Genomic DNA, 20,388 nt, shown 5'->3' on the forward strand with positions numbered 1-20,388 from the left:
TTTACTGCCCTTTGTGGAGCTTTTGTCAAATGCCTTGAATCCAGGTAAAATGTTATGGGGCTTACATATATCCATTTTTGGTATGACTTCAAGTCATGGAAATTAATGAGACAGTCTTCCTGCTGCTGAATCCATGTTGACTACTGTCACTTGGCAGCTTCACGTGCAGTATTTGTGCCAGAACCTTCACCTCCAGGATTGGTCTTCACTGCCATCAGCAAAGGTACACCAAGAGAAGACACCACCTAAATGGATAGCTTGCATATCCATCATCTTTCTTAAGTGGAAGGATGCCAACCAACTGTTTAATAAAGGTGGTGTTGTATGAAATAAATCATATAAGATTGAAGCAAGCCTGGTTGGGTCTAAGTTGCCTGTCTCATTTGTTGACCATTCTGAATAAGTTGCCTGTTTCCAATCTACTGCTTGGTTCCCACTGTTCAGTGGCTCCCTCATGATTATCTGCTTCGCCATTCCCTTGTCTTCTGTTGACGATAAATACCATCTTTCTTTGGGAATTTATTGCTTTTGGAATCTGTTTAGCTTGTCTTGAACCTCCATTCCATTTATATTAATTTCACTTTGGTTAACTATCTTCTCTAGCGAATCCTTGCTTGTCCTGTTTTGAGCCTGCTTGCCTCCTCTGTCTGCCCTCTTACTGCTGAAGTTCTGAAAGAATTCCCTACCTGTTGGCTGCACCTAATGCACTTGGCACAGCTACACATTCCCGATCTCCCTCAGTTTTTGTCAACATGACATTTTTTTTTAAAAAAATCCTCTGGTGCGTTATCCTTCTCATCCTCTCTGCAGCCTTTGATATGGTTGGCTACTAAATCTTCCTCCACCATCTCCCCTTCTCTATTGTCCAGCTAAGCAGGACTGTCCTTGCCCCTTAAATAAAAATGTTCAATACTCCGGTCAGGCAGCATCTATGGAGAGAGAAGATTAACATTTCACGTCGATGTCATTGACCTGAAATGTTAACTGTTCTCTCCACAGATGCCACCTGACCAGCTGTATTTCCAGCATTTTCTACTTGGTTTCCAGCAGCTGCAGTATTTTGCTTTTGTCCTGCCCCTTTAGCTGGTTCTACTTACCTAACCAGTTGTAGCCATAGAATCTGTATGAAATCTCATTGTGTCATTACCTCTGGAGTTGTCCAAATATCTATCCTCCTCTGCTTACTATTTCCATCTACATGCTGCCCTTGATAAAACCGGTCATTGTGTTTTCAGTGATGTTGTGTACACTGGCCATTCAGCTACATCTTGGTACCCCCTCTCAATCTATGCACTAACTGTGTTGTCAGACTGTTGTTTAACCCCCATATACTTTCCATCACAAAAACTAGATGCCTATTTCTAACTCAATGTCTCAGCCCTCCCTCAGCCTACCTTCTACTTTAATTTCCTTTCTGTAATGGGGTGTCCAAAATTACACACAATGCTCTGTAGCCAGTCACTATGTTGTACAAATGATCACTCTTTATTCCTGCACCTCGTCCTTTTATTTCTAAAAATCCAAAATACTATTTGCATCGGTGGTCTATAACTACATTGTATGATTTTTCCCTTATTTTTATCTCATGGATATGTTTGTATTACAACCTCCAGAACCTCTGTTCCATTGTTGTTACTTCAAGTCTATTAATCCATCAACATCCTGGGGGGGTTACTATTGACTAGAAACTCAACTGGACCAGCTATACAAGTACTGTGGCTACATAACCAAGTCAGTCAGAGGCTGGGAATTCTGCAGCAAGTAACTCTACTCCTGATTTCCCAAAGCCTGTCAACCACCTACAAGGAACAAGGCAGGAGCGTGATGGAATTTCTCCCCCAATCCCAAGACAGTTTTCCCAGCTGTGTGCTGCTATATTAAGCTGAATGCCTCTTGATCTTTGCTGATTGAAAACCTGTTCATAGCAGTAGCAAAAAAAAAATGATAGGGTTTGAAGGCTTTCCCAAGTGAAGTATAGAAACAACCACCTTTCAATGTGAATATATAGCTGAGAAAAATTGGATGAGGCTGATCCATCAGATACCATATTGAATACTTCCAGTCACCCCAAGTACCCACTATTTTTAACCCTTCACCCAATTTCATATGTTTCCAAGGTGTATCCTGAATCTGCTTTAGCTTTGAACATAACCTGGCCTTTAGTATGAAATTTTAGCAATTGTCTTCTGGAAGTCAATGCATACCATTATCATAAACCACTTTGTCACTTCCTTAAAGTTGAAGAGGTGAGTCAGGTTTAAGCTTCCATTTCTGAATTCATGTCGACTTGGTGATTATTATTGTACAAAATTCAAGTTTACTCCTGATCAATTAGTTCCATTATTTTACATCAAAAAGAAAGTTAATGGGTGCATGTGTAACAACCCATTACATAAAAATGTCTCTACATCAGCATGACTAAGTGCAGTAACTCTTGTAAGGATAAAATAGTCATTTGGTGCCAGCAACAACTATGGTCAATTTTTGGAGGCACTGACTGAGGGAGGAATATTAGTATTGAGAACCACCATTACAGGCAGACTGAATCTTGATTTTTTAACTTCCCAAATGAAAATCAATTTGCAATAATGTAGCACTTAATAATGAAGTGTAGGGTTATCTTGAGTACATGCTCAAATTTGTGTGGATTTTGAAATTGCAAATTCTGATCCAGGATAAGCCAAGCTAATACTTTACAAGGTAAACGATCATACAACAAAACAGGAAAAATTAAACTAGAGTGAAACTAATGGTGTAACAAGAGGTTTAATTAAATTTGAATTCGTTTATTGGATTCCAAAACTAAATACCAGTATAAATCTCAACGCAGTAAATGTTTGTATACGAGAGCTCTTTTTCTCTAGGTTACAAAGGCATTTGAAAACTTTGTTTTTACATTTTAAACACCCATAGCATACCACAAAACAGCACACCTATAATATACTTTACACACTACACTTTAGGGTTAGGGTTATATTTGCAATTGATCTGAATTCAAAGCCAGTGGTTCACAAGTTGGTTGTCTATATTATTTAAAAAACACTATCCAGAGATCCAAAACAGTTCTGCATGGAGATCAAGACCTTTTGCTCAAAATAGGAACATAACTACAGCAATTAACTAGCAAATCATTCACCTGTTTGGGGAACTGTGAACCACCTTAAGTTCAGATCAAGTTGTAAGCTGTTTAAATATTTTGATGTAATTGTAGCCCTATTAGGCCCAAGGAAAAAGTGACAAGGTTTTAATGTTTATGAAAAACCTTTTTAAAAATGTTGCAAGTACCAGCTTTATAGTTCAGCAAAAACGTGCTGCTGTTCATTTCTCCTTCCCCATCTTCACCTTCCAACAGATTAGTTAATTGATGCAACTAGCATCTCCTTAAGTTCTTTGGCTCATTCCTACAACAGTTATCTTGTAAAGCAGCTCCTAATGTTGCAATCAATATACCTCAAAGGTTTACAAATTTGGAGAGAAAACCCACATGACTCCATTTCATGCTTTGATCAGCAATCATGGTATAGTTTTTGGCCAGCTACTGTGAAGGCTTTACATACTGGAAACATCTAGGAGCCCTCTAATTAAATAGCTAAAAGAAAAAACTAGTAAAGATATTTGAGGCAAGAGTATAATCTACAACAGATGGGTAATGCATTACCCCAGAAGCTACTCTAGGTGGTGTGGGAAGGTTGAGTGGGTGTTATTTTCAAAGCCATGAACATCCAGAACCTCCACGAATGATGACTTGCATTCATATAGCGTACTAAAATAGCCCATGGTAATAAACAATACTAGGCCAGGTGATCAAAAGCATAGTCAAAGAGGTAGGTTTTAAGGAGCATCTCAGGTAGGGAATTCCAGACCTTGGGGCCTAGGCACCAATGGTGGAATGATGAAAATCTGATGCACAGAAATATGTTTTCAAGCCATTAAATTAGTTAACATGCTATAGAATTTATAAATCTCATAACCTTGTATGCAATTTCTAGAGAAAAATCATATTAGGAAATACTTAATAGTTTATTAACTGATTATTCAATAGTGGATGCTATACAAGTTTGAGTACTGTCACATGACACCAACAGGGTTAACTGATTTTTATACAAGTGTCAGTTCAGCATATTAAAGTTAAGAGTTCAATTAGGTGTTGCTGTCCCTGCTTCAAAAATTATTCAGCAATGCACAGAAAACAATTCCTTTTTATCCATTCCCAGCTGGTAGACAAGCTGATTTGCATTTTAAGAAACTACAGGTAGTAACAAATAGATTTTAAAGGTTTCATGAATCAAAACTAAAAGGAAATGTCACTTATTACACAAGCTATATGGCCTACCACTTATAATGCTGAAATGATGTGATACTTAGCAAAATAAAATCTCTCAACACTTACTCTACATGTTTGCGCTTGGCAATGACATCTGCAATTTGATAGGCATCTCCTTTAAGCACAATGATTTAAAATTAGTGCCAAAGTCTAAATATTGAAGTATTTTGTATATTAATTATAAGATGCTTATAGACTGAAGTGTTTCTTAGCTATTGACAATTTGGAACCTTTCAAAAATGGACAGCGAACATTGACGTTTTCAACAAAGAATGGAATGCAAAATATTTCACAGACTCGAAGACTGTATGCCTGATCTGGCAGGAGTGCATCGTGGGGGGTTAGAGTACAATTTGAATTACTATTTTTCAATGAAACATCCTATATATGGCAACTGAGGAAAGGGCAAGAAAAGCTGAGAAAAATCACTACGAAGTTGAACGCTCAGCAAAACGTGTGTGTGACAGGCCACAGTTCAGGAAGCCATTACAATTGGTGAAACCACATCTGGAGTTGTGTGCGCAGATTTGGTCTCCACATTTAAGAAAGGATACACAGCAAAGGTTCACTAAATTGGTCCCTGGGATGAAAGGGTTGGCCTATGCTGAGAGGCTGAGTAAATTCTCTAGAGTTTAGAAAAATGAGAGACCATCTCATTGACACAGGAAAGATTCTGAAGGGGCTGGATACATAGCAGCAGTGTCTCAGGATGAGGGGCCGATCATTTAGGACTGAGGAGAAATTACTTCACATGAGTTGTAAATCTTTGGAATTCTCTACGGCAGCCGGTTGTGGATGCTCCATTGTTGAATACATTTAAGGCTGGGATAGACAGTTTTTTAGTTTCAAGGGAGCAAGTGGGAAAGTGGATTTGAAGCCTAAGATCAGCCACGATCACACTGAATGGTGAGGCAGGCTCAATGGGCCATATGGTCTACTACTAATGCTATTTGTCATGTTCTTGTGTGCAAAGACAAGTTATATTCTGGCATTTAAAATCACTAAACTGAATAAGCCTTTTGCTGAAGGGGAGTTTTTGAAAGTATGTATGGCCGATGTTGCGGGCATGCTGTGCCCCGAAAGAGAACGAGAGAACATTAATTTGTCTCAAAGCACTATTACTCACCCTGTAGAAGTGATCAATGAAAACTCGGCTTGTCAGTTGAACAAAAAAGTATTGCTTCACGTTTTTCATTAGCTCTCAATGATGGCATTGACATCAAGGACACAGCAAAGTTCTTGATTTTTGTCAGAAGAATCAATAACAAATTTGAAATCAGAGGAATTTATCAATGGAATCAAAGAAAGGCACAACAAAAGAGATTAGATTTGTATGAGGGAATGTCTGGTTAAATTGACACTGTGAAGCTCCCCTGGAGTAAACTGGCAAACATGACTACAGATGGATCACCAGATTTAACTGGGAAATACATGAGATTTTAAAAACAGAATTGAGGACAAAGGAAAAGATGATGAACCTGAGCAAGAGGTAATTTTTCTGCAATGTATTATACATCAGGAGGCCCTCTGCAAAGATGTCCTGTTCGTACAATGGTGATAATAGTGAATGACAAAAGAGCAAGGGGACTTAATCATCAGCAATTCATTTTCCTTTTTGAAGGCATTGATGCTGACCACCAGGTCTGTCTTTGTCATACAAGTGTCTGCTGGCTTAGGCAGCAGGGAATGTGGATGCTTAAAAGATGAAATTCCCACTTTTTCTTTCCCCTGCATCTCCAGAAATGATTTCCTTGAATTAAGGAATACCAACAGATTGTATAACATCACTTTTGGTATGGACATCTTGGCACATTTTAGTCTTTGTTTTCAAAACAAATGAAAAGCAAGATTTCGCTCCCTTTCCAACACTCAATTATTTGGAAGCGGTGCCAGAGCACACAGAGAAGTATAGCAAAATTTAAGTGACTTGCACAGAGAATTTTCTCCAATTCTGATTTTGTGAAGATGGAGAAGACACTGGAGTTGGTGTCATGCCCACTGTCACATGACTAAGAAAGCCCCACAAGAATTTGAGCTCATTGATCTCCAGTGCAATTTCACCTTCAGAAAAACTGGACAAGTTTTATGCCTCCTTGAGTGAAACTAAGTTCCCAAATATCCACAAGATAGCACAGAAAATCCTTGTTTTGTTGGGCTCCACCTATGTGCGAACAAACATGTTCCCTGCTGAAATGCAACACATTTCAGTACAAATCAGTTAACTGACCAGCATCTCAGCTCTTTATTGCAGATTACCACCACAATGACACTGGACTTTGGTGCCATTGTAAAGAAGGGTGACACATTAAAAAAAGAGGGTGCAAAAAAGCTGGGGGAAGTGGGGTGGGAACAGAGTTTGGTTTTATTCTTGTAATGCATAGTTATGATGGTTATAGTTAAAAATAAGGTTTTCTGTTTACTTCTACCAAAATTTCTTTATTTCTTCTTCAGAGTTGCACTGATTAACATAGAAATTTCTTAATAACGTCTGGTTTACTTTGAAGCTAAAATAGTTTGAATATACTTTGGTCATTGCCACAGTCAAATGGAGAATTACTGATGATTCAAAAATCTAATTACAGATTTAAACATAAAGGATTCATCATTAAACAGGAAAACTACCAAACCTTTACACAGGGCAGTGCACTGAAAAATTTTATTGAATAAATTGTGTTCTAACAGGAGCAATGTAGTTGTGTGGTAAAATCAACAAACAACTCTGATGCAATGTCCTAACAGTGCATTGTTCAACAGTATTATTTCAACAGTGCTGATTTTAAAACAAAATTGTGTTGTCCCTGTTTGAACATGAATTGTTCATTTCTTGAGCATTTACGGCCCATCCTACAATTTCCACACCCAGATGTGGCCGAGGCCGAAATGTTTTCCCACCCCAGGACAAAGGGTTACCTGATCAGTTTAGAGCATGGAGGATTAAGGGGGTGACCACATGTTACATTATCCAGTGAAGGGGAAACATGCAAGTTACTCTGCCCCATTAGGAAACAAGTAAAAAAAAAACTGCCTCCTAGTGGATTGAAAAACATAAACCACCCAGACTTTGATTGCAGCACTATAATTCTGTGTTAGTGGTGAGTGCCGGGAATGAGAACATAGTGAAAAGTGTCAACCTCATTTATGAACCATTTTTGTGCTTTGCATATCAGAATGTAGAAGCTAATTAAATACAGACCAAATTGTAGACCACAAGCAGCTCCTGATATGACAAACACTAGGACATACACATTATTCGGGTTAACTAACTATTTGGGTGAACTAACCCAAATAGTTTCCCAATTTATTACAGTATTTTGAAGAGTTTCATTTACTGAACATTACAGGCAAACAGGTGCTTCACTACATATTTCTACTATAATTATGAATCACTCAACCAAGAAGCATGGGCTACATACTTGACCGTATAACATTGTCCTCTCATGGATATAAATGATCTTTTTGCAAGATATTGCCTATGAAAATGTTTTAAACTAAAATGGTATATATGCTGTACACTGTCCATTAAGTCACTGATTTGAAAGGATTCTAAGCCTCATAAGCAGGGCATAAATTGAGTCAAATTTGTGGCACAATGTTACAACTAATAGCTCACAACTTTATTTTGTGCCGATAGCAATTTATAATTGTATTTTTAACATGGAAACCAATTCTATTTGGAAAAAAACGAGCTTGCGAAGAAACTATATAAAGATACCTGGAAAGCCACTCCCTGAATTATCAACACAATCACAGAAATGCCTGTCTTTATTTTATAATTATGGCCAAATTGCATTAACATGAGAAGAGGAAAATGACCTGTACAAACTAATCCTTTCACAACCCTATTCTGTATTCAAGTGACACTTTTCCATTTGATTGTATGTAAGGGCTTGTTCCGGCCTACTGGTGACAGTATAGTCACCACAAGAACACGTGATACATGCCTATTCAAGTCCAAAGAACTCTCACTCCAGGTCAGAGCAAAAGCTGAATCAACTGTGTAACTGAAGTCTGAACTATCAGCATTTTCCCCAGAGGTCAATTCCAACTTTTGCATCCTGTTTTCCAGATACGGTGGGAAAACAAACTCAACTATCTACGTCTATGCCGACCTATACTTTTAGCTGCAATTCTAATAACCTAAATTGGACCTACTTGTGAATTTCACTGTCATGGCAGCCATAGTGAATAACACTTCTTTTGATTATAGTGAAACAACTTGAACTGTGGCAATGGCAATTTCAATAATCTGTTTGCAAATATTAAAAACACACTTTGTTCTGAGCAATGTTCCCTCTAAGCTGTGCAGGTACATCTGGAACTTACCTCATAGGGAACAAACAGGCTGCGCACAACCAATGTTCCCTTTAAGATGTTTGCATGCGTGACTGCACTATAAAACAAACAGGACATGTACTGCAAAGAGAAATTAGAGGGAACATTGGTTGTGAGCAGCGCCTATATTCATTTACCACTTCTAGCCTGCATGTGACCTTCCATCTTTTTTCCATCTGAAAAATTATTTAAATGGGCATCTTCTGCTGCTACAGGAAACCTGTATAACCTAGCTCCCTCAGACAGCAGCAGCTTGGGTCAGTCTCCTAAATAATTCCAGTGACTGATCAATGATTCTGAACAGATCCAAGCTTCTATTGGAAACCTTGTAACTGATAGATTATGGCACACAGACATCTAAACAGGCACTTCATATGCACTTCGAGACAGGTGCTGCATCTTTCACTGACTGCTCTCATGGGCAATTGTTGCTTTCAGATAGCTCATTACACCACTATTCTTACAAAGCCTGAAAATCTCTTTTCCTCAGGGTAAACAGAACTTAGCCATACTTGTATTGCAAGCAGCTTACATCAAGCCCTTTGCTAAGCCTGGAGGCAGCTTCACCTCTCATTCTGCAACAGCAAAAGGCATGCATCATACATATCTTTCACTCGTACTGGTCCAGGATATTCAAACTTAAACCCAGGCACTAGTATTAATGGAATTGGGAAATACTGGTGGCTGAAGATTATAGGTGCTGTATAATTAGGATGCCATCATGCACTTCCAAAAAAAGCCCCTCATTTTAGGGAATGGGTAGAGGGTAAGGTAAAAGAAATGTTGAATAAGAAGCAAAAAAAAAAGCCTGCAAGTGTAATACCTTTCTCTGGTCTAAGTTTGGCAGATGACTATTGCGAACAATGGGTGAAATAATAACTGTGGGAAAGGGTCACAACAGCCTATGTACATCAGAGTAGGGAATAATCTTACACAGAATTTTCCAACTTTGAGCTGCTGTCAGGGAGTTTCACCCACAGGCACCAGGTATTGGAAACGTGGATGTGCATTGCTCAAAATGGTTGGAAAATTAAATTCAATTAGTCGGATAATTACGCACAACGCACAACTGAAATTTTGATGAGACTTCTTACCAGCAGTGCAGTAATAAAATGATCTATTAGTATATCCCTAACAAAAGGAGAAATGTGGCAGGAAATTGAAGAATTATATGGCAATTAAAAGTTAGGAGCTCTGCTCAGAGCAGAGAGTGATTGTAGCAAATACTATGGAAGAAAAAGGCAAGTTAATAGCAGAATCCCCTTGGGAGCACACATGTGGAAGATTTCAAAAAGGTTACACAAATCAAGGCCCTCATAAAATGGGCATTTATTTTACTTCCTAGAAATTTGCCTATAACTTTCTAATGTAGAAGTAAACTGTTCCTTCAAACAAAGCTTCTCTTTATGCCATGCTCACAAGTTCACCCATTAAAATGTATGCACTTTTCAGATATTTAAAACTGATGCAGTATAAGACACAAAGTTTGATTAGGATATCACAGTAACAGAACAGATAAAGGAAATTTCCATCAGGTGATGGCCCGATCCAAATTTTTGACCACCCATAAAATGACAATTTACATGCTTCTGGCCCAATCCTACACGATTACAGTCCAGTGATAAATATTTAAAGCAGATACATGAGGAGCAAAATTAATAAATATGCAAGTAATGGAGTACATTTACACAAACATTATACAGAAAACTGCAATCATTTAGCAATAGTTAAATAATTAAGATAAAAGAAATGTTTACAAAGTTAGACTGATTCATTAATATTGCATAAATCACCTCAGATCTTCAATATACCTTTTTTAAAACTTACACCGACTATCAATTTACTACACAAAGTTATGAGCTGTGACTGAAAGATTTACATTTTAATCTAACCCCATTCTACGTACATTGTGCAATAATCTATCATGCCATTTAAAATGTATAGACACATATAGTGATTATCAGTTATAAATATACTTGTAAGATACCAGTGCAAGTGCCATGGGAAATATCAAAATATGTTGTATTATCAATTTTAATATGTACACCTCCCTTCCCCTTAAAGTATTGACACAGTGAGTCATCATAAGGTAGCAAATTGAGCAAGATGTTAGTTTTGGTAGTTTTAGGTACATTAAATTGTCACATGCATTTTATCAATCACCAATAAGCATGCTTGCAAGTTTGATATGGATTTCCTGTTCCTGCTTACAAGCAATAAGAACATGCATACAATTTTAACAATTAGAGCAGGAAATGCTTACTACCATAGAAATTATGGAAAAATAAGCAATTATGGATACCTTGAAATGCAAGAAGAAATGCTGACTAAAGATTAAAAATTCCACGGAATAACTAACCTCAATGTTGATTATATTAAAATTGAGGTGATCATAAAAGTAGTTTTAATTAGTGCGGCTGGATATTCACACAAGATCAAAACTATAATTTACTATTACTGTACAGTTAAAGCTGGACTACAATACTGTCTTTGCATGAGATTAATAAAATATTTTAGCGGTTTCTACTAACAATAATGTGCATTGTTAGCTGCATTATACTAAAGAAGCTCATCACAACTTCCAATATACTTAATTTTAGAAAGCAGAAATCACAAATATTTGAAAATATTCTGTTTATATTTGACTGTTTTTATTATAAACTCAACTATTAGTTTGAGTTTCAAAATATTGATGAATATATCTTTGAAATTGTAGAATATAAAATGATACAATTAAATAGTACTGCTGCATCTAAAAACAGTTTGATAAATTAACCTTTTGGCACCAGAAGATATGGCACCTGGATGGAGGAAAAAAAAGGAGTCAATTAATCATGGATATCATTTCAAAATTCTAACATGTGAAAATTCAAACGTGTGAAAACTATAATAACTTTTCAACAGACATATTAGATTTTTATAGTACCAATACAAACTGGGGGCTTTATAATGGTACTGCAGAATTTGTGCAATTCAAAAATCAACATTGTATTGTAGATGAGGAAGGGAACGCTAACGATTACTATTATTGTATACAACAATTTGTTATGGTATGTGCTGAACATGGTTCAGAGTATCAGTTATGGCTATAAGCACAATGCCCTGTTAAAAAAGCATTCATACCCAAAGTCTACTTAGTGTGATACATAGTGCCACACAAGCAGTGAATAGGTTATTTTACTACGTGTGTTTCAACATGGTTTTAGGAACCATTTTACCATGTTCCCTGAAATTTGGTATTTTTTCTGCTCAACTTAGTTACGATATATACACACAATACACGGAAATATCCATCTGCTTTTGATCAGGCTGCAAGATGGTATGCTGCAAGGGATCCATAGGAGTAGGAGGGATGAACAAAAAAAAAATGGTCATAGACTAGTACTTGAGGTCAGTTACCCAATAAGGAAAAGCATTGAGAAGTCTTTAAAAAATGTGCACTGATATGAGTTTAATTGGAATTGTATGGCTTTCAAGGCAAAAAGATGAATTCAGTATAATGTATCCAATTGTATCAAGACCGAGCGTAATGCTCTGGCGATACAAAGTTAGGTGAGAAAGTAAGCTTTGAGGAAGACGCAAAGATGCTACAAAAGAATTTAGACAAGTTAAGTAAGTGGACAAGGAGGACATGGCAGATGAAATATAATGTGGCGAAGCGTGAAGTTATCCACATTAGAAGGAAAAAAAAGAGAAGCAGAATTTTTTTTAAACTGAGAAAGACTGGGAAATGTTAGTATAAGAACAGAAAACTCTGAAAATACTCTGCAGGTCAGGCACCATTTGTGGAGAGAGAAACAGAGTTAACATATTCAGGTCGATGACTTTCATCGGCCTGAAATGTTAACTCTGTTTGTCTCTCCACAGATGCTGCCAGACCTAAGTATTTCCAGCATTTTCTGTTTTTATTTCAGATTTCCAGAATCGGCAGTATTTTGCTTTTGCATTGCCTAATGTTGGTGTTCAGAGGCACCCAGATATTGCTGTACACAAATTACAGAAAGTTAACATGCAGATATAGCAAGCAATTAGGAAAGCAATTTGTATGTTATACTTGAATACCTTTTTATTAAAGGCTTATAGTAAAGAAGTCTTACTGCAACTGTATAGGACCTTGTACTATTTACAGTAGTATGTACAGTTTTGGTCTCTTTACCCAAGGAAGAGTATACTTGCTTGAAGGGAGCACAACAAAGGTTCACAGGAAAATCCCTTCATCTCGGAAATCAGTCCAATGAGGAGATATTGAGTAGACAATGCCTATATTCCTTAGAGAATGAGGGATGATCTAATGGAAACATATAGAATTCTTAAGGGACTTGACAGGGTAGATGCTGGGAAGATATTTCTTCTGGCAGGGGAGTCTAGAACTAGGGCTATAGTCTCAGAATAAGGGGTAGGCCATTTAGGACTGAGATGAGGAGAACTTTCTTCACTCAGAGCATCGTCGACTTTTGGAATCCTTTACCCTAGAGAGCTGTGGAAGCTCTATCATTGAGTATATTCAAGACAGAGATCAATAGATTTTTTGGTGTAAAAGGAAATAAGGGATATGGGGATAGTGTGGGAAGGTAGAGTTGAGATAGAAGATCAGTTATGATCTTACTGAATGGTAGAGCAGGCTCATAGGGCCAAATGGCCTACTCCTGCTCTTATTTCTTACGTTCATATGTTTAAAATGAAATATCATTGCAGAAGCATCAATATCATGGTAGAGTTTTGATCGATTAGGTTGTAATTTTCAATTTTATTTCCTCTTTTCGCTTACAAAAATTGATGCTCACCCTATCAGCTTCAGGTGAAATCATGGTTCAGTTTATGGTTATTCTCCACAATTTATAACCACATCTTTAACTAAAAGGAAGTTCACTTGTTGCAGAGGATATGTGACAGCAGCTATACCTACATTTAAAAATTACTTGAGTTAACTTTCCTCCACAGGGCAACATCCCACCTTGCAGCCTGGCCATGAAAAGAAGAGACTCCTTACAAGTTTCAGTTGGTGGATTGGCCAGTCAGTGCTAAAACTCACTCCTGTAACTACAGGATTATGAAGAAACAATGAAAAATATGAATTGCTTGTGACACTGAAGATATATTTTTTAAAAACATGGCACTGAACAGACCTCTTTACCGATTGTGCAAGGAGAAATAGACAAACTCAAATATAGGATTTTGCTGTCCAGGAAGCATTCTGTCCAAACTTGAATGTTTCCCAACCAGTGAAAAGCAATAATACAAAAATTCTGCAAACTAATCGTTAATTTCAAGGATCCGGTAAAATGTTACCCAAATGGTCCCTAATCACATTTACACAAACTGTGTATTTATAGTATTACTAAATATAAATTTAAAACTGTACTGTAGATTTTATTTTAAAAAGATACAATTTGTATCAACAATGAAAGTTCATTTCTGGCCATTTTGGATTTTGCTTTAGGCTGCAATGCACTCAGCAGCTAAACAGAACGGATAGCAAAAAAACTCCCTTGGAGGCTGGATATGACACTGCAGCTGGCAAAGTCCATTAAAAATACCAGAAACAACTCTTACTGAAAATAAACAATGTTTGTTTCTACTTTTTTAAAAATTGTGGAAGATAAATCAGGCCTTCTCATAATACCACAGCCTGAGTGCAATAATAAAAATCAGTATACAATATACTTAAAACTGTTTAAACTAAATTAATTTAAAAGGTTGTTTTTATTACAACCTCAGAACCTAGTACAGTACCTATATATATATCCTCAATAACTCGTACTTTTGCTCAGCTAGTAACAGCCATTAGTTGAAGGTCAGCTGACATTTTGATCATGCTATTCAATTAGTGGTAAGGCAGAAATCTGCATTAACATACCTTTACCACCAATACATTCTCAAAATGCTAACAGAAAAGTGCCATAAGCCACTAAATGTATTGTTTTGAGAAAAACATCAGACTACTGATATCTTCAGGTTAAAGCTGCAATATATTATGGAGACAAATTATATCACCAGCATTTAAATTTTTAAAAGGTGCTTTAACGTATACATTTTATGATTCCTATGCTAACTGCAGCCTTAAATAAATCTAATTCTAAAAGGTATGACAGAAACACACAAAAAAATCTTTTGCAGAGGGTACTTCTTTACATTCTATACTCTATTTTATCTTCTTGTTTGAAGAATCTCACAAATGTGAGCTAACTCAGCATTTGGGCTGAGAAATAAGAACACCAAGATGTAGTATTTCAATTCAATAACCCAGTTTTGACTTTTCTACTAAAATAGCTGCAGCAAGTTGCTGGGCATCGATCATGTGGGGATTCCTTTTCATCACCATCCGCACAAGGTCAGCGGGAAATATGTTGCACAAATTTAGGAAGATCTTGTCACGGGCATCCTGTAACCTTTGTGGATTTGGAGGCTCAGGAGGTAGCCCGCTCCATGGCATCCTCCAGGTTTGCTCCCTTTTCTCAGGTAGGCTTTGGAATGTAAATTGATCATAACATGGCTGAGTTGGATTGTTTGGCAATGAATATCCTTGTGCGTAACCATAAGCATCTGTGCCATAGCCAAGCCTGTTCCAACTGCCAAATGTTTCCTGACCTATATGAGGTTTTCTTTGTCTCACTGGTAGGTTTTCATACAGACGAGAATCTGAAAAGCTTTCTATCCTTGTAGTTCTTAGTGCTCTTCCCATATGCATGTTCTGTGGATGCTGGGCATTGAGAGGTACAGGGCGATATTCATTTGGACAACTGGAGCGAGCTCCAATTACTGGGTGCTGTAAATGTGATGCCATGTACGAGACTGAAGTTTTGTGCAGTGGCTTTTGCTCTTCTTGACTATAACTTTGCACTCTTGTGAGAGTATCATGATAACCATGAAGAAAGGGCTGATGTCGATTATGAAACTGGTGACATTTATGGCTTTCCTCAAGCACTGTAACTGGAGAACTTAGGTAGGCTCGTTCATTATACCCAACATATGAATCACTGCTACCACAGCTGATACTACCTTCACTGCTACAATCAGAGCCTACATGGTTTAGTCTGTATTCTTTATCTACAGAAAACTGGTCAGGGCTGTGTGTACCAGATAAACCAACGTTATGATATGGATTCATCATGGAATAATATCCTCCATCAACAGGAGAGTCACATTTTGGGTGCTGGTTATTATAGGACGTGTGTGTTCCATGGCTATTGGTCACCAGAATTGGTGGGTACTGTGCTGGCACACCTTGTTCTTGTGTCAAAAAGTGCATTCCAGAACTTGATACTGCACTACCTTGGACTTTTGCAGCTGAAGGGTTAGATGCACCAACAAGAGAGGGCACAGACCTGGTTTCCAATCTCGTTTTATTGCTAAGTTTCTCTTCAAGCTCATTATAAAGAGGGGTCTGTATACTTGGGTCAGACTGTCTTTTAGGAGCTGTACGTTTGACATCAAACATACCCTCAGTTTTGGTATTAGATGGAACGCTGTTGCTCTTCACCAAGCCTCCTTCATTAGTGGTTTTCATTATTGAATTCTTTGCACTGGCACGGAGTTCGTCAGCCACAGAACGCTGAGGCTGTGTACCTCGTTCTGGATGGTAGTATTTACATTTATGGCCATAAGTGCACTTTTTTCCTGTTGAAAACACAAAAGTGGTTTTTAGATAAATACTGTGGAACAAAGGTGTCGTTTAGTTATTCAAATACAGGTGTAAAAAATTGCTGTTCTATTCAACATATGACAAAATACCATATTTGTATAAAAGAGACTTATTACAGGTGCAATCAAAGAAAACTTGGAAGTACTTGGTGATTACTGATTACAATAAGGCCAGCAAATATTAGAAATATTCCAAAACTGAATGAATCAAGTGGCAGCATGAACTGTGACAGTGAAGCATTAGTTTGTATCAGTAATTTAACTGAGGATTAGATTAACACCTGGTTAAATCACTTCTTTGCAGGGCTTCAATTTTATCAAGTTGTCTATTTTGACTTTCACCATTTTGAGACAGCATTCATCAGGCCAGACACTAAATGCCAATGCATTCCATGCCATGAATGGAGAAAGGTATGTACACAGAAATGAAATGGACATCATTACTGCAGGTTTAAATTATCCTACAGCTCAGTACTGGAAAATTTGGTGTCCAGTGGACATTCAAGTCATTTCAGCAAAAAACAAACATCAAGTGCTGAGTTAGCTGAGCGGTGTCTGAGAAATTGTGGGGTGCTGTAACTGGCATCAGAATCCCTCTGCAAAAGAGGAAGTGTGTCAAAGAACAACAAACAAAGAACAAAGAACAGTACAGCACAGGAACAGGCCATTCGGCCCTCCAAGCCTGCGCCGATCTTGATGCCTGCCTAAACTAAAACCTTCTGCATTTCCGGGGTCCGGATCCCTCTATTCCCATCCTATTCATGTATTTGTCAAGATGCCTCTTAAATGTCGCTATCGTACCTGCTTCCACCACCTCCCCCGGCAGCAGGTTCCAGGCACTCACCACCCTCTGTGTAAAGAACTTGCCTCGCACATCCCCTCTAAACTTTGCCCCTCGCAGCTTAAACCTATGCCCCCTAGTAACTGACTCTTCCACCCTGGGAAAAAGCTTCTGACTATCAACTCTGTCCATGCCACTCATAACTTTGTAAACCTCTATCATGTCGCCCCTCCACCTCCGTCGTTCCAGTGAAAACAATCTGAGTTTATCCAACCTCTCCTCATAGCTAATGCCCTCCAGACCAGGCAATATCCTGGTAAACCTCTCCTGTACCCTCTCCAAAGCCTCCACGTCCTTCTGGTAGTGTGGCGACCAGAATTGCATGCAATATTCTAAGTGTGGCCTAACTAAGGTTCTGTACAGCTGCAGCAGGACTTGCCAATTTTTGTACTCTATGCCTCGACTGATGAAGGCAAGCATGCCATATGCCTTCTTGACTACCTTATCCACCTGCGTTGCCACTTTCAGTGACCTGTGGACCTGTACGCCCAGATCTCTCTGCCTGTCAATACTCCCAAGGGTTCTGCCATTTACTGTATACTTCCCACCTGCATTAGACCTTCCAAAATGCATTACCTCACATTTGTCCGGATTAAACTCCATCTGCCATTTCTCCGCCCAAGTCTCCAACCGATCTATATCCTGCTGGATCCTCTGACAATCCTCATCACTATCCGCAATTCCACCAACCTTTGTGTCATCCGCAAACTTACTAATCAGACCAGCTACATTTTCCTCCAAATCATTTATATATACGACAAACACAAAGGTCCCAGCACTGATCCCTGCTAGTCACATCCCTCCATTCAGAAAAGCACCCTTCCACTGCTACCCTCTGTCTTCTATGACTGAGCCAGTTCTGTATCCATCTTGCCAGCTCCAAATGGGAGTAAATCCTGTCCTGAAGAATCCTCTCTAATAATTTCCCTACCACTGATGTAAGGCTCACTGGCCTATAATTTCCTGGATTATCCTTGCTACCCTTCTTAAACATAGGAACAACATTGGCTATTCTCCAGTCCTCTGGGACCTCACCTGTAGCCAATGATGATGCAAAGATTTCTGTCAAGGCCCCAGCAATTTCTTCCCTTGCCTCCCTCAGTATTCTGGAGTAGATCCCATCAGGCCCTGGGGACTTATCTACCTTAATGCTTTGCAAGACACCCAACACCTCCTCCTTTTTGATAATGAGATGACTGAGACTATCTACACTCCCTTCCCGAGGCTCATCATCCACCAAGTCCTTCTCCTTGGTGAATACCGATGCAAAGTACTCAGGCATTTAGTACCTCGCCCATTTCCTCTGGCTCCACACATAGATTCCCTTCTCTGTCCTTGAGTGGGCCAACCCTTTACCTAGTTACCCTCTTGCTCTTTATATACGTATAAAAAGCGTTGGGATTTTCCTTAATCCTGTTCGCCAATGACTTTTCATGACCCCTTTTAGCCATCCTGACTCCTTGCTTAAGTTCCTTTCTACTGTCTTTATATTCCTCAAGGGATTTGTCTGTTCCTAGCCTTCCAGCTCTTACGAATGCTTCCTTTTTCTTTTTGACTAGGCTCACAATATCCAGTGTTATCCAAGGTTCCCGAAACTTGCCAAACTTATCGTTCTTCCTCACAGGAACATGCTGGTCCTGGATTCTAATCAACTGACATTTGAAGGACTCCCACATGTCAGATGTTGATTTACCCTCAAACAGCCACCCCCCCCAATCTAAGTTCTTCAGTTCCTGCCTAATATTATTATAATTAGCCTTCCCCCAATTTAGCACCTTCACCCGAGGTCTACTCTTATCCTTATCCACAAGTACCTTAAAACTTATGGAATTATGGTCACTGTTCCCGAAATGCTCCCCTACTGAAACTTCGACCACCTGGCCGGGCTCATTCCCCAATCCCAGGTTCAGTACGGCCCCATCCCTAGTTGGACAATCTACATATTGTTTCAAGAAGCCCTCCTAGATGCTCCTTACAAATTCTGCCCCATCCAAGCCCCTAGCACTAAGTGAGTCCCAGTCAATACAGGGGAAGTTAAAATCACCCACCACTACAACCCTGTTACCTTTACATCTTTCCAAAATCTGTCTACATATCTGCTCCTCTACCTCCCGCTGGCTGTTGGGAGGCCTGTAGAAAACCCCCAACATTGTTACTGCACCCTTCCTATTCCTGAGCTCCACCCATATTGCCTCGCTGCATGACCCCTCCGAGGTGTCCTCCCGCAGTACAGCTGTGATATTCTCCTTAACAAGTAATGCAACTCCCCCACCCCTTTTACATACCCCCCTATCCCGCCTGAAGCTTCTAAATCCTAGAACATTTAGCTGCCAATCCTGTCCTTCCCTCAACCAAGTCTCTGTAATAGCAATAACATCATAGTTCCAAGTACTAATCCAAGCTCTAAGTTCATCTGCCTTGCCTGTTATACTTCTCGCATTGAAACAAATGCACTTCAGACCACCAGTCCCGCTGTGCTCTGCAACATCTCCCTGTCTGCTCTTCCTCTTAGTCTTACTCATCTTATTTACTAGTTCCCCCTCATTTATTTCACTTGCTGTCCTACTGCTCTGATTCCCACCCCCCTACCACACTAGTTTAAACCCTCCTGAGTGACGCTAGCAAACCTCGCAGCCAGGATATTTGTGCCCATCCAGCTTAGATGCAACCCGTCCATCTGTCCCTGAAGCGATCCCAATGGTCCAGATATCTGAAACCCTCCCTTCTACACCAGCTGTTCAGCCACGTGTTTAGCTGCACTATCTTCCTATTTCTAGCCTCACTGGCATGTAGCACAGGGAGTAATCCCGAGATTACAACCCTAGAGGTCCTGTCTTTTAACTTTCTACCTAACTCCCTAAACTCCCCCTGCAGGACCTCGTCACTCTTCCTGCCTATGTCATTGGTACCGATGTGTACCACAACCTCTGGCTGTTCACCCTCCCCCTTCAGAATGCCCCCTGTCCGTTCAGAGACATCCTTGACCCATGGGAGAGGGTGGGCAGAATTTCCATTCCCAATCACTGTACAGTGACTCTGCTGGAAAGAAAACAGACTTGGATTTATATAGCACCTTTCATGACCTCAGGGTATCCCAAAGCACATTACAACCAAATAAGTACTTTTGAAGTGTAGTCACTGTTGTAATGGAGGAAACATGACAGCCAATTTGAACACAGCAAGATACCGCAAACAAAACTGAGATTAAGATCAGATAATTGTTTTTAGTAATGTCGGTTGAGGGCTAAAT

General features: G+C 39.0%; 1 protein-coding gene across 6 annotated transcripts in view; it reads right to left on the reverse strand.

Annotated features, from left to right (window-relative positions):
• Positions 1 to 2,801: 2,801 nt before the first annotated feature.
• The window catches only part of LOC137371320 (probable ribonuclease ZC3H12C), a 93,462-nt gene continuing 75,875 nt past the window's right edge, over positions 2,802 to 20,388 (reverse strand). For all 6 annotated transcript variants that reach the window (XM_068033709.1, XM_068033706.1, XM_068033705.1 and 3 more), the window contains one exon: positions 2,802 to 16,273. In XM_068033709.1, coding sequence (XP_067889810.1) covers positions 14,892 to 16,273 — 1,382 coding nt within the window. In that variant the 3' untranslated portion in view covers positions 2,802 to 14,891. The remainder of the gene's footprint in view (positions 16,274 to 20,388) is intronic.

This window comes from Heterodontus francisci, chromosome 6 (assembly GCF_036365525.1).
Source record: "Heterodontus francisci isolate sHetFra1 chromosome 6, sHetFra1.hap1, whole genome shotgun sequence".
Classification (NCBI taxonomy): domain Eukaryota; kingdom Metazoa; phylum Chordata; class Chondrichthyes; order Heterodontiformes; family Heterodontidae; genus Heterodontus; species Heterodontus francisci.